This window comes from Neltuma alba, unplaced genomic scaffold (assembly GCF_004799145.2).
Source record: "Neltuma alba isolate B1F8T4 unplaced genomic scaffold, ASM479914v2 tig00011119_pilon, whole genome shotgun sequence".
In the NCBI taxonomy this organism is placed as follows: Eukaryota; Viridiplantae; Streptophyta; class Magnoliopsida; order Fabales; family Fabaceae; genus Neltuma; species Neltuma alba.
Window position 1 is genome coordinate 353,073 of NW_021635856.1, and position 14,498 is coordinate 367,570.

The following is a 14,498-nucleotide window of genomic DNA, read 5'->3' on the forward strand; positions in this document are numbered from 1 at the left end:
TCTCTATCAAAAAAAGATAGGATTAAAAAATGTCTAGTTATTTTCACATGCTTCTTATTTATCCCATGGCTTGCATAAATTATAAAATAGAATGGCACAGGAGGCGCATGATAAGTCACACGATAAGAAGCCATTTAAGGGTGTGTTCGGGATCAAGTTATTCATCTCAAACTGACTTCCACGCCATGAAAAAATAGCTCAAGCTTAAATGTATGTTTGGATTGACTGCTAGGCAGATAGATTTACAATGGACTTCTGGACTAAAAGTCGAAAGCAACTTGTAGTTGCTTCTTACTTTTGGCTTCTGGCTTTTTCATCTCCACTTCTTTGTTTTCTTTGTTTTGATTCTTTATCCAAACAAGATTTTGTCAAGCTAATTTTTTTACAAAAACCAATCAAAGGCACAGTACACCAATCTATTGGAAAAAATTTACTTTTTTTTACCGTCAATCAAAACACACTGTAAATAACCAACGGGGGTTGGTCCAACTGGTAAGCAGTTTGGTACCATTTAAGCGAAGTTTCGAGTTCGAGCCTCAGTGTATGCAGAAATCCTCGTTGAGAGACTCACCCACCACAGCTAAGTGCGCAAAGCGGGTCAGATCCAGATGTAATCGGAGCAAAGCTCCAGTGAATTGAGTGAACAACAAAAAAAAAACACACACACTATAAATAAGGGCAAAAGAAGATTGAAGAGAACATTCAATAGGGTCATTATTGAATGAGACTTTTTGGTTGACAACATATTTAAGAATTTAATTGTTGATAGAGTACAATGACGTCATATGATCTATATAGCTAACTCCACCTGGTAAGACAAGACTTGTTGTTGTTGCAATATAACATAAAATCATTAATGATTTTATGAATGATGTGATTTTTAACATATCATTATTGATATGCGAGGATGGCACATTGCCTCACACAATTCCATTTAGAAACAGTAACGTTATTAGCTCTCACCTTATATGGAAGAAAGGGAATTATTCCAGTCACAGCACGAGTGTGACTCATTAATAGAATTTTAAACAAGTCTTGATAAGAACAAATGTTATTAATTTGTTTTAACCGTGTTATAATAATCTGATCATATTCCCGAAAGGAGCAAAGTCCAACGTCAGGTAAGTAAACATCTCGGGGGAAGACAACATCGTTGTCTAATAACGACCGATACCTGCTTCATATGCTTGCAAGTTGCAAACGTCACACTCGATCGCGCGCCCCACCCAACTGCCTCTCCGCTAATAATTCACGAGCCCATCGTGCTATGCCTCTACCTACTCATGTTTTGGGCTGTGTTTGTGCGCGCGCGTGTAAACTTCTATATAGTTCTTCTCAGTATTTGACGAGGGGGACATCTAATGATCTAAGTTCTTCTGTAAGTGGACCATGGCAAATTTAGAAATTAGAATGCACACACATTGTATAAATTGCTCAAAACCAATAAGGGATGGATATAGCAGGAGAACGAGGCTGGTCCTTATAACATGACAAACTAAAATTTAAATATCAACTAAAAGAGATACTTATATTTAACATGTAACAGTGCCTGGAATAATATTATCTGTGATAAAAAGAAGCGTATATGTAGGAAAAAAACTTATTCAAAATTTTTAAAACTATGTAAACTTTTTTATTTTTTATATGAATAATTTTTTAAAAGTAAAAATTTTATTTTGTATTTCAATTTCAATTTTCACGTTCTTATCAAAATAATCTATTAACTTAATTTAATTTGATCAATGGAGAATATTTAAATAAAAAAATTTAACATAGAATAATAAGGATATTAAAGATAAGAACGTGGATTCAAGTAATTTTTTTAAAATCGTCCTTTGAGACAAGTTGAGGATAGACAACAAATTTTGAAAACAAATAATTGTAATTATAGAATAGACCGCGATAATTACTGTAACATTTCTTCTTTGAAAACTACGGAAAATCAACATCCACGGAGCTACGCACTTCAATGCATAGATCACGATGTATGGTTTATTTACGACCACTTTTTTTTCGTCGACCATTTCTCGTTTCAATTTTGTTTTCCCGTCTTCTTTAATTTTCCGATAATGTGAGAATATTTGAAGTGTATATACCACTAATATTGGCTATCGTTATGTTCCTGTCTATTTAATTGTCTCGAGTTTTATGCCCCTCGTTATTATTGCACTCGTTGTTGTCTTTCTACCTTTTTTTGGTCTATTTTAAAATTAAATTTTTAATTCATCTAAAATCTTGAATGTTAATATTAAGCTGTTAGTTATCCTTTGTATTGCACAAACAAATTTCCATTCAATTAATAAATTAATAGATACTACCTCCGGTCTTTAATATAAGACCCTGTTTGACTTTTTTTTTTTTAAATATAAGACTCCAATCCACTTTGTCTCTCATATTTAGATATATTTTTTCAAAGTAGCCCTTCTGACAATGATAGTTCTAGTCAATATACTTGATTAGCAAGGATATTTTAAGAAAGACAACACTTATTTAGGACAAATAACTAACTCAATTTACTTCATTAATCTTTTCAGATTAGTCAACTGGTTCTTATAATTGGGATCGGAGGTAGTATATCATAAAACCTATAACAAATTGCATTTTACATGTATTATCAGCAAACTACATATGATTCATTTGTCATGTTGGGGAGAAGTTTATAAATATCTGAGCTAATTAGTGGTGGATGTATATACACATAGAAAAAAAATAAAAAGACATTTAATTCAGACCTTAGTGTCCACTTTTTGTGTTAGGACCTGTTTAAAAATATTTATAACCAGTTTTTTAATTATAATTTACAGAATACAAAATAAGTATATAAAGGAATTTTATCTCGGTAATACAAAACACGCATATAGGTGATTTCAACAGGGGCTTTAATTAATAGCTGGGCGCTAGTTAGCCCGTTGAGTATCCGGGGATGCTCGTACGTCTGGCTGGAAACTCATGCGAAGCAATGCTTTTTGGAAATCAGATGTAAACGACAGGTTTATTCTAATTGATAAGATGACGAGTCGGATTTTAATCTGATCCGTTAAATTTAATTATTTGAGTTGCTCATGTCTACTTTATCCAACCAATCAATTTTGCATAGAACGAGTTGAAGAAGATCGAGGTTGACCTGGTCGCTGTTTTTCAGATATACGCAGTTTTTCACTGGATCTGGATTCATGAAAACGAGAGAAACTTGACAGCATCTTGGAAGAACATACCGGACCATTTTTAATTGCAGAAGTTCACTCTATCTCTTATTCAGCAATGTCTTGCTATTAATGCACACAATATCACACCCACGAGTTGCCTCATAATGATAAGCTTGTAAGAACTTAGGAGTAAGAAACGCTTCTTCATAAAGACACATAAATAAATAATCAATGAATAACAGAAATGCTCTTTTAATTTATTACGCTAGCTCCTAGTGAACAGGAATGAAAGCACCCAGGATTGAAACAGACCCAAAAGCAGGTGAAGAAGGAAACTTGAGAGCAATTTCCCACATGTACTTAGAACTGATTTTTAAAGCACTCAGGAGCCATTTGTCCATTAAATCTTTTGAAATCTGCGCAGTAGTCATAAATCATGTGGTTCTTTCTGACCCAACTCAGCTGACCCATCTGGCCATAACTCAGCCTGCTGTAAATAGGATTCGTCCACCAGTTCGCAGGGACATTGGCTGCACACTGACTAATGCTCACTGGTCCATTCCACCTGCAAGCCCTTGCCCTAAAATGGCTAAGTCTGGCAATGAACGGAGCATCACTCCAGTCAGTCTTAACAAGCCCACCTCTAGTTGCCCAGTCATCTGCATTCCACAGACTGGTATAGACCTTCATTCCTTGCTTGTTTGGATAAGCAATGCCTTCTTTTTCGTAGTTTCGGAAAACTCGAAGTGGAAGCCCATCAACGTACCATCTGAGATAATATATATGTAACACTCATAAAACTTGCAGTTATCAAGGCATGTTTATGTTTATGTTTCTTTGTTTAGGATTCTAGGAACAAAAGTTGACTTACACAATTTCTTTGGGATTCCAATGAATGGTGTAATTATGAAAGTCAGCCGTTGGATCGAACCAGAGGTAAAATTGTTGCTCCCTGTTGCCTATTCCTTGTGTGTATAGGTTGGTGTGGACAATGTATGGTTGTCCTGAAACGTTGCCTAAGAACTCAAAATCTATCTCGTCATGCTGGCTTCCCGTGGAGGATAGCTACACACGTTTTGGATAGTTATATATGTATCAGATTAACACTTCACACACACACACACACATATATATACGGGTAAGATCGATCCATAAAGATACAAGAGAAATCATGTATAAATATATATAATGACACCTTTTGGGTCTAAGTGAACTTACATAATAGGCTGTAACTGTTCCAGCGGAGTTACCAGGTATCAGCTTGATCAGCATTTCAATGCTTCCAAATAAAAATGCTTTCTTTGTTTGAGCAGCAGATCCTGAAAGCAGAAGGAAATACCAGAAATATGTATATTCTTGTTGAATCACACTAGCTAGTACTTATATAATAAGCTGAGAACTGATTATTTTTTGTGCTATATCTCTTTTGGACCTGAAGTTTGATCCAGAACAAGCTGAAGATCTTCACCGTTGCCCTGAATCGCTGTGTGTTGAAGACCCCAGGTGATGTACATGCTCTTGGAGAACTTGGCGTCCACTGGAGCCAACAATAAGTTGAATAATAGCGCAACTGCAAATATGAACGAAGCTAAAAATATTTCATTGAATTTTGCCATATTTCTGTGGATTATACAACAAACTTGAATGCTATGGATTGGGTTGTGAGCAACTTCATATATATAAGTAGGTTACAAGCATACAAGGGGCCTGATAATAATTTCGTATAAGATTATTGGATTTCCGTATGCATTGACCTCTTCATAGGATTTGACATTGGGACATTGATTGTTTCTGAATGAAGAGGAGCCTATGGAATTAATGGCAGGAATCATAAATGAGTTAGGCTCCTGGTTGTGATACCCACTACTTAGTTTTGAAATTTGATTCATTTATCTTTCTCCGCTTTCCTTTTAAGAAAACAATCATTTATTATCATATTACTCCCTCCACCCCTAAATATAAAACCTAATCAATGAGGGGTAATTCAAGTGGAGATATAGAAAATTGGCTGAATCTGTTATTTGCCATTATTAAGAGTAATTACATTGTGTTGTCCCTTTTCTCTAAAACACCCCTCTTTTAATTAAGATACTAAATGTGAGGGACAAAGAAGATGAGAAAAATTATGAAATTAATGAGGACAACATTGGGAAAAAAAAATACTAAATAAGAGAGGCAAAATGAATAATCTCATATATATATTTATTTAATTAGGACCTGGAGTATATATAACATAAGTAAATACTAATAACAAGTGTTGCAAAATATATATTCAAATGGAAATGAGGTAGCTGGAACGCGGAATTAATGTCGTGCAAACGACTATTGTAACGGTGCTATGCAGCACTTTGAGAAATAAATACGAAAGTGATGACGTAAGGGAATTAGAATTTTGGAGAACATGCGCGCGCGTGTAAAAGTCGCGTGAGCGCATGGCATTCAGATTTTATTTTCATTCATATAAAGTGGGACTCTATGATATTCAATTCAGAATGAGAATGAAGGATCGAGGTAGAGAAAAGGCAATGAACATGCCGAAATTTTCATTTATCAATATTTATCCATCACTTTAACACGTTTTCCCTGAGAAATAAGTTGTATATTGCATGAAACCAAAAAAAAGGATAAATAATAACTAATAAACGAGACAGTTTCACAAAAAATTTATATTAATTGATATATGTTAATATTTATGTGCCTCAACTGTTATAGATAAAAAACTACTCAAATTTTGGCATCACAATTATTGTACTACCTCCCATGATAATATTAAATAAACTAGAGTTTTGCATATTACAAAAACTTAGCTTGGAAATAAAATGCTGGAAAAAAAACTGCGGGGGGGGGAGACTTTAGCATAATAGCTACTAAAGGCCATGCAGTTAGGGAGAACAGTCCTGCCGCATTATGCTGGTCGAGGTGGGAGGATTCACTGGGACATGGATGAAGTTTTTGTCAACACAAGTGACTGTTAATGATGTTCTTGATGTTACTTCAAGGAGGTCAGAATTATGGATCCAAAATGAAGAGGCTTTGAAATATTGACCAATAAAAGAGTTGCCAACTACTCCAGAATGATTCTTCAACCAAAAAAAAAAAAACCCTTCAAGGGCAAACCATGCACGATGGCAGATGATGCCAAGAAGAGGGTCCACAAGACAACTTCTGCTATTATCTCGAATTGGCTCCATGAAAGCTGAGGCTGAGAAAGAATGAAGACTGAAAACCGCTTTGATTGTAACTAATGGAGGATAACATTTACCGTCATGCAAAGCCAGATTTCTTTTCTTCCATATGATGTTGAGGAGACAAATGATTCCACGTTTAGAAGCTGTGGTAAAAGAAACTTTCGTTACACACATAGTATCTGATTACGTTGGTACGAAAAAAAGCGGAGTCTTAAACCACGGTTAAAAAAAATGTAAATGAAGATTCCTTTTCAAACATTTCGGTTGCATCATTACAAGTCATTACATGTCACACACACACGGGATTGTGCATTCATATATATAGATGTTTTGCTGTGTGAGGGGTGAAATATGTATATGCCATACTACCTACGGTCCTTAATACATAGAAGTTAGTTTGAAATTCAATTTGATCCTAAATATAATATTCTAATCGATTTTATCCTTCATATTTATCTTTTTTTTTAAAGTAGTTATGATAGTAGTTCTATATACTATTAAAAGTTTCATCAAATAGTAGTTCTAGCTAATATACATTATTAGTAAGAGTATTTTATAAAAGATGACATATATTTATTATAAATAACTAACTTAACTAATTTTTTTGATTTACTCAAATTATTTTCAACTAGCTTTTATTTTAAAAACTGGAATTAGCATAATATTATGAAAACTATATATTTAAATTAAAAATTTCGAACCAACTGTTATTAGATGAATGGAAGGCACTCGTTTCCCTTAAATGAGCTTAAAGTTTCGAAAGTAGTATATATAAGATGATTATATAAAAAAAATTAAATATTGGTATAAATGAACACACTATGTACATTATGCATGCATTTTCCATATAAATTTTTTTAAAAAAAAAACACTAATGTCCTTCCCCTGAAATTATCTACAAAGTGAGTGGGTATAATAAAAAATTAAACTAGTACTTTAGTCGAGAGTCTCAGAGTAAAACATTCTCATCATAGTAATTGATACGTAATTCATTCGTGTTGGCAATAAAAAAAGGCTTTATACTTCATGATATTCTGAGAAGGCACTTGTACGTCGTAATTCCTGAATGGTCAAAGTCACAGAAACAATAATATTTATCTAGAACAGAATTGAGCCCTACCTTAATTAGAACAACAATAAGAAGAAGGTATGTCACCAAAGTAATTAAACTTTGTTCTCAGCTCCCGATTTGCACCCATATTCCCTTGCTAGGCACCCCACCGTGCACAACACACAGTAAGTAGTACCCCGGCGGAGTAATCTCACCCGACGCCGGAGCCATGGAGGCTATCTTGTATATCCCTCCGAGTTCGGAGGTGAGAGTCGCCGGCGGCAGCACCACTTGTCTCTGATTCATAGAGTACCCATGAGTTGTGAAAGGCGGCGCATACATCATCACCTTGATATCACTCTTCGTGAAAGTCGCGGTTCGATCGTTCACCGTGAACCTAGTCTCAAAGGTTTGCTTGTACCTCAACAGCTTGTCCGACGTTCTCTCGTCGATCACCGGCCGGAACCCATCGAGAGCCGGATCGAGATAAGGAGGGGAGAAGTTCTCCACTCTGGTCTCGGTTGGGTATTTATCAACGTCCCTGTAAGTGTCGTGAGTGTTGCTTCCACTCACCCAGATTTTGCCATTAGGAAGCACAGCGGAAGTTGAGTGATACATTCTGGCGATGGAGGTGGCGGCCAAAACCTTAAATCTCTCACCCTTAGGCTTGTCGGGCCTGTAAAGCACCGGCGTGAAATTGGGAACCTCGGCGTCCCACCATGCCGATGTGCCATTCTGAGCACCGTTGATGAACAAGAGCTGTCCGTTGGGTAGATTCAAGAGGTCACCCATGGTTCTTCTTGAAGGCATCATTTCAGAATCCCACGCGGGGACACGATCTGTGATGACCATTCTGTTGCAGTCTTGGAGAGCTGGGAGGTATTGCTTGAGCGTCTCCGCGATGTGGAAGGCGTCCGGGGTATTGCCACCGCAGACCATGACCTCGGCGGTGTCGGCTTTGCCGTCGGCATCGAGCTTGATGGGAAGGAGGGCGGACATGCCGGAGGCGGGGTAGTTGCGGGAGCCGCCGGGGAGGACGGGATAGGTGCGAACAATCTTGTTGTTCTTAGGATTTAGAAGGAGTGAGCGATTGTTGGAGAAGATGAAGACGTTGCCATCGACGGAAAGGTGGACGAATGGGTAGAGATTATTCTCTTCCAGATCGGAGGTCTCGTAGAGGAACGCAAAGAAGTGAAGGTTGTCGCTTCTTTGGCCTTCTAGTGGAATGTACTCGTAGCTGAAAGCTCTGCGTCCTCCAACCAAGATGAACCCTCCATCTGCAAGCTTTGCTTGAGTCGCATACCTATCACCAGAAATATGCTTAATTCCTTCTTGAATCTGCATTATTCTATATATGAACACAGATACAAGAAATAATGAAGAAGAATAAGGGAGTGGATATACCATCTATCTTCTCTGAATGTATTAGGGTAGTCTCTCCACTGACAATCTGGGCAGCCAGAAAGGAATCTCAAAGATCTAGTTCCGCTCAAAAAGCCACCAGTACTGACGAGGGTACCATCATTGGCAAGCCCTCCTGATGAACACCACGGATCTGTCTCTATCTGTATGTATATATATACACACACATGTTCATACTTAAAATGAGCATGCGAATTCATGTAATTATAAGGATTATTACGGAGACGCAAACCTTGATGGGCCTGAGAACTTGGTTAGTTTCAATATCATATTCGACGACGTGAGCCCAACAATCCTCCTTCGTTACATTTTCGCGATCAAGATACGTAATACATTCGCCTGGTCGTGCTCTGATCCTGGAAATGCGGAAAATGATGGTATCATAAAGGATGATCTTGTTATTGGGCGTTAGCTGCACGTGCATGGCCGACACCCCAGTGTCTACATTCAACAATTCCCACGTCCCTAAAGAAGCTGTCTCAAAATCAGGTTTCGCAGGCACGTCGTCCTGGTTCGAATCTTTTCCATCAGACAAAGGATCAGTGGGTTTGTTTACGGGGGGACTGCCAGGATCCGAAAAAGGATTAAGGAGAAAACCCAAGGGACCTTTATCACTAGGATCAGGATCATCAGGTGGTGGAGACGAAGAACCTTTATGAGGATCCAAAGGATTAAGGAGAAGACCCAAGGGACCTTTGTCACCAGAATCATCATCATCAAGTGGCGGAGACGAAGAACCTTTATGAGGATCTAAAGGATTGAGGGGCTTGAGGAAGTCAAGGAGATCTTCGGCGAGATGATGATCGTCGTGGTGATGTTTGTGATGAGTGGCATCTGCTGCGGCAAGGAACAAGCGAAGAAGGATCAAAACGATGACCTTCTGCAGGACTGCCATGTTTGTTTAATGGAACAGTGGACACTAATGTCCCCGGACACAGAATGTCCCGGTAACGAAAGCGTCAGATTGCAGGTTGGTGCTAACACGTTAATAAAAGCTTCATTCCTAGGATTCGCAAGGTATTGCCAACATTAGTAAGTGGTTTAAAACTTGGCCTTGTTTAGAGGAGGAGAAAGCGCTGCTAATTGAACACGCTTATATATATGTTTATGGTCTAGGCAAACGACAGAGTCATGGACTAAGACTTTCAGGTCACTTTTGGAGACTCCCCAAAAAAAAAAAAAAAAAGAAACCATGCATATGATGCATCCTGGTGCGAGGTGCTAATGCCTTCTACAGGGATAAATACTAAAAAATTTCAGTAAGAAACACAGAATTAGCGTAACAAAGTCTTTTTAAATTAGGCTTTAAAGTATTTATGTCTTTTGATTTTCTCCAAACTAATTTGCTTGACTTATAAATTGATATATAATCTAATAATGATACACGTAAATATTTTAAACAGGGAGGATTCCCTATTCATCAAGAAGTTTAGTTTTCTCAGTAATAAGATAGCAATGGGATAAGGCATAGGTATGGAATTGGCTCACACACACTATAATTAAGTAATTTAATAATTTTTTTATTTTTTCAATTAATTAATTAGATTTTATATTAAGAATCAAAGATAGTATATCATAGTTGAGCTGGTAAAAATTATTCTAGTTGTGTGAATTACAATTGTGGGAGTTCATTTTTGGTTGTTAATCATGCCAGCTTAGAACCAAAACTAGCCCAATGCTCATTTAAATTGAGGAGGAACCATAATTTGTATCTTTCACTGTTTATTAATTTCGTCTTCTTCTTTCATTTATGTCCTTAATCCGTTATAGTCCGACAGCTATAATGGGTCTATTACAGGAGGTTTGATATTAATGAGACCATCCAGGCCCATTGTTGTGGGCATGTGGCCCGACTATATCTGTGCCATTGCCATCTGTTATTTAACCGACGAATCTCTAATTTGTTTTCGAATCAGGAGACCCACTTGACACATCATTAGTTAGTATGGCACAGGCTGTTCACTAATTAAAAATTGCCTTGAACCCTTAGGTCCTGTTTAGTACAAAACATTAAAAATAAAGGATTGAGATTTGGATTGTAATTGAAAAAAAATTATGAAAATAGTATTTAACATAAGTAATTGCTTGTTATATGAGATTAAACAAACCCATAGAGATGGGATTGGGGAACACCACTTTCCCCTGTGGTATTCTCTAATCCCGCATACATGGGTTTGGCTAATCCCATATAACAAACAATCTCTTATATTAAACACTCTTTTAATTGATTTTTTTAATTGCAATTACAATCCAAATCTCTCATTTTTAATGTTTTCTACCAAATGCAGCCTTCAGGTGATTTTAAGTGAAAATAAGGAGAAAAATAGATAGAGAATGATGGGCTCTACTTCTGACTACATGATTTTTCACAAAAATGAAATCCAACTTCTTTTTAATCTCTATTATTTTTCTTCCCATCACTTCATCTAATGCGTCAAAATCTATTGAATAAAGCCATATACCTATATTCACCTTCCCTGGTGAAAAAAATTATATATATATATATATATATATTCACCTCACTCTATATCAATTGTGTCTATTTCTGTATGCATTAGCTTCATGCATGCAGCGTGCTAGGCGAAGGTATATTTCTATTAGAAATGATTATATTCAAGACACTGACGAACACTAATTGCAACCACTATCCCAGCAAAAATTTAACAACCCTTTCATTAAAGTCAATTAAAAGAGTAGTGGGAAGAAGCTGGGGAGAGGAACATCAATTAAACCCAAATCTAAATAGCTAAATTGTGCATGTTTGTTTTGGGCATTTTACATCCCAAAGGTCTTTTAAACACAAAGCATTGATTCTAACATAATTCTGAGGGATTAAAATTAAATAATTTAAAGTGTAAGGAGATAAGATGGTACTACCTCCAGTCTTTAATATAAGACTTTATTTGACTTTTATTTTGGTCCTAATTATAAGACCCTAATCCACTTTGTTTCTCATATTTTTATATTTTTTTTAAGATAGTCCTTCTAATAATGATAATTCTAGCCAATACACTTCATTAGCAAAAATATTTTAGGAAAGACAACACCTATTTATTACAAATAACTAACTTAACTGATTTCTTTAATCTCTTCAAATTAGTCAACTAGCTCTTATAATTAAGACTGGAGGCAGTATATCTTAACTCAAAATTATAAAATTTTTTATTCCCGATCCTGTGAGTTTCTTGAGCGATGACTCATTGGTCATCATTTAAACCCCACCCCGGGAAAAAAGAAACAAACAGAAAAAGTAAGCTTTCTTATATGTTTAACCACAGTATATATAATATAATTACCATTATACGCGTGTAAATAATAATTGTGTAATTTGAATGATAGCTAAAGGATTTTGACCCACATATATTTCCAGGCTTCCAGCATGTTAAACGAGATCAGGTAAAGGGAAGATTACAAATAACAGCGCGGCTTCATTATATCTATCTGGAGGATTCTTTCAAATATTGGGGAAGTTATATTATACTATCTCCATTCTTAATATGAAATCTACTTTACTAATTTAAAAAGATTTAAAAAGTTAAATAGATTAAATTACTTTGAAGTATTATCTTCATTTTTTTAAAATTAATTTTTCTGACTTATAAATTGATATATAACCTGATAATGCACATAAATATTTTAGAGGACATATTTTATAATTAGTTTTTGTTGGCTTCATTAGTTTCTCAAATCAGTCAACCAAATCTTATATTAAAAAAAGCCAAGGCAGTATTTAAATAAAAATAATGAATGGAAGATAGAGGAGGAAGGCATTATTATGACTATTAATCTCATCCATGTTGGAGCTTTATGTTAAGTGCTAAATTGTGAGGATTATTATTCTTTTCACCGATTGACACAAACATACAGCTGTTTTCCCATCATTTGCGTCTGGAAAATTTGATTAAGAGATAGAGAATACAGATATAGTACAAACAAATTGCCCCAATAAAAGCCAAAGCTTTGAGTGGGTATTACTATTAATGATTATTATGCATTCAGCAAAATGATAAACATCAAAGACTCCTGCAAATTCCAGCTCTGACAAAGACAATTGCCACCCACCTAAAAAGAAATTCGTTTCTTTCGGACCAAAAAAGAAATTCGCTTCTTTCCTTAATTCGCTGATTTCTCTGTTTCCCAAATTTGTCCATTGAATTTTTGTGCAACCCACATGTTTAACAATCAAAGCTAGCTCCACTACTTTACTAATGACTCCAAGAGCCAGCAAATAAAGACATTAAGGAAAAAAAAGAGCTATACAGTATTTATTCCAAGAGGCAGCCAAAAAACATATCATTATCTTACTGCTAAGTATAAAAATTAAAATGATTTCATCTATAGAATTTATTAAAATAAAGGTAACAATCTTCCCCCCGACGAAAGCAAAAGGGACTGACCGACAAGTTTCCATAGTTGACAGAATAATTACACCAATGTTAAATTTAATGAATGATTAAATCAAATTAATATGGGACAACTAGTGATCCAATATTTTGAATGCAATTTAGTCAAAATTAAATTATTATTCTTATGAATATGTGTTCTTTTCTATAGAACGTTTCATTCTATACAATTTGCCTAAAACCTGTATTTTTTTTTGGCACGTCATACTTATCCATATGGACTAAACCATGAATATTTGTTGTTAGATACAATTTTTTTTTTTTCATAACAGTACGTCAAAATCTTGATTTGGGAAAAGGAGCTAAAGTAATTTTTTTACAATTAAACTACGTTTCGAAATAAAGTTAGCACCATCATTTAGTGCTCATCGCTGGTTACCACCATAGTATAATCTAAACCATTCAAAATTTAGTACGAATAATTTAGATTTAAAATTTTTAATATACAATTTTTTTATAAAAAAAGTGTTAGTTATATATTTTTATTTTGATTTTGTATCTATTAAACTAAAAAATAATTAAAATATATAATATTCAATTTAGATCATTCAATATCAATCTGCATGTTTCAAATTAAGATAAACATTCTATGCTTATTATTATGATGGGCGGGAAGAAAGTTACTTGTCAACGCGTACATTATTCATTTACTATTTATCTCGATCAAGTGGTATGATTTGACTGGCTTCTGCTTCTTTTGGTTAAGATGGATTCTTTAGCTTGCAAATACTTTAGCCATATATAGCCGAAGTATAGTTTGGTAATTTAACTTTTTACAATGTTTTAATTTAATTGATTTGTTAATTTTAAACAGTATATTTTTGGTTCTTTAATCATACAATTGTTAGGTTTAAATGATGATTTTTATGAAAATCATGATTATTTTAAAAATTAAGCTTAATATGCTACTATTATTTGAGAATGTTTTACCAATATTTAATATCTCAATACGATTATTTTTTATTAACAATTTTATGGTTAAGAAACTAAAAGTATACCTTTTAAAATTTAAAAACCAAATTAAAATCTTATATAAAATTAAAGAACTAAATATATATTTTAGTCCCATACACACATATATATTCTCCATCCATTTAAAAACTACAAGGCTTAATTTTTGAGGTATCATGTTAAAATTTATAAGGCATTTTTAATCTTTATTCAAAGTGAAATTAATAACTTTTTTAGTTTTTTTTTCTAATGAAAAATATTTATAACTTAAAATACCATGAGTTAACTAATTTATTAAAAGGTGTAAATTAGTTAAAAGTGATTTATATATAATTTT

The 14,498-nt window shown here is 34.7% G+C and overlaps 2 protein-coding genes across 2 annotated transcripts; both read right to left on the bottom strand.

The window, feature by feature from the left end:
- Nucleotides 1-3,506: 3,506 nt before the first annotated feature.
- LOC114761369 (probable xyloglucan endotransglucosylase/hydrolase protein 26) lies at nt 3,507-4,762 on the bottom strand. The gene is made up of 4 exons (XM_028950722.1): nt 4,579-4,762; nt 4,365-4,465; nt 4,018-4,211; nt 3,507-3,915 (listed from the first exon to the last, which is right to left on the bottom strand). Exons 1-4 carry the CDS (start codon nt 4,760-4,762, stop codon nt 3,507-3,509), a joined length of 888 nt encoding a protein of 295 aa, XP_028806555.1.
- Nucleotides 4,763-7,511: 2,749 nt separating this feature from the next.
- Nucleotides 7,512-9,231, bottom strand: LOC114761352 (aldehyde oxidase GLOX1-like). Its single transcript, XM_028950701.1, has 3 exons — nt 9,040-9,231; nt 8,790-8,950; nt 7,512-8,688 (listed from the first exon to the last, which is right to left on the bottom strand). The coding sequence occupies exons 1-3, from the start codon at nt 9,229-9,231 to the stop codon at nt 7,512-7,514; spliced, it is 1,530 nt and encodes a 509-aa protein (XP_028806534.1).
- Between the last annotated feature and the right edge of the window lie 5,267 nt (nt 9,232-14,498).

What these genes read in the sequence shown, in the direction of transcription:
- LOC114761352 (XM_028950701.1), bottom strand. Translation starts at nt 9,231, where the DNA reads ATGCACGTGCAGCTAACGCCCAATAACAAGATCATCCTTTATGATACC. An exon ending in AAGTTCTCAGGCCCATCAAG is followed by an intron (nt 8,951 to 9,039) that starts GTTTGCGTCTCC and finishes ATATACATACAG; the next exon opens with ATAGAGACAGATCCGTGGTG. An exon ending in ACATTCAGAGAAGATAGATG is followed by an intron (nt 8,689 to 8,789) that starts GTATATCCACTC and finishes TTCTGGTGATAG; the next exon opens with GTATGCGACTCAAGCAAAGC.
- LOC114761369 (XM_028950722.1), bottom strand. Translation starts at nt 4,762, where the DNA reads ATGGCAAAATTCAATGAAATATTTTTAGCTTCGTTCATATTTGCAGTT. An exon ending in TGTTCTGGATCAAACTTCAG is followed by an intron (nt 4,466 to 4,578) that starts GTCCAAAAGAGA and finishes TTCTGCTTTCAG; the next exon opens with GATCTGCTGCTCAAACAAAG. An exon ending in TGGAATCCCAAAGAAATTGT is followed by an intron (nt 3,916 to 4,017) that starts GTAAGTCAACTT and finishes ATATTATCTCAG; the next exon opens with ATGGTACGTTGATGGGCTTC.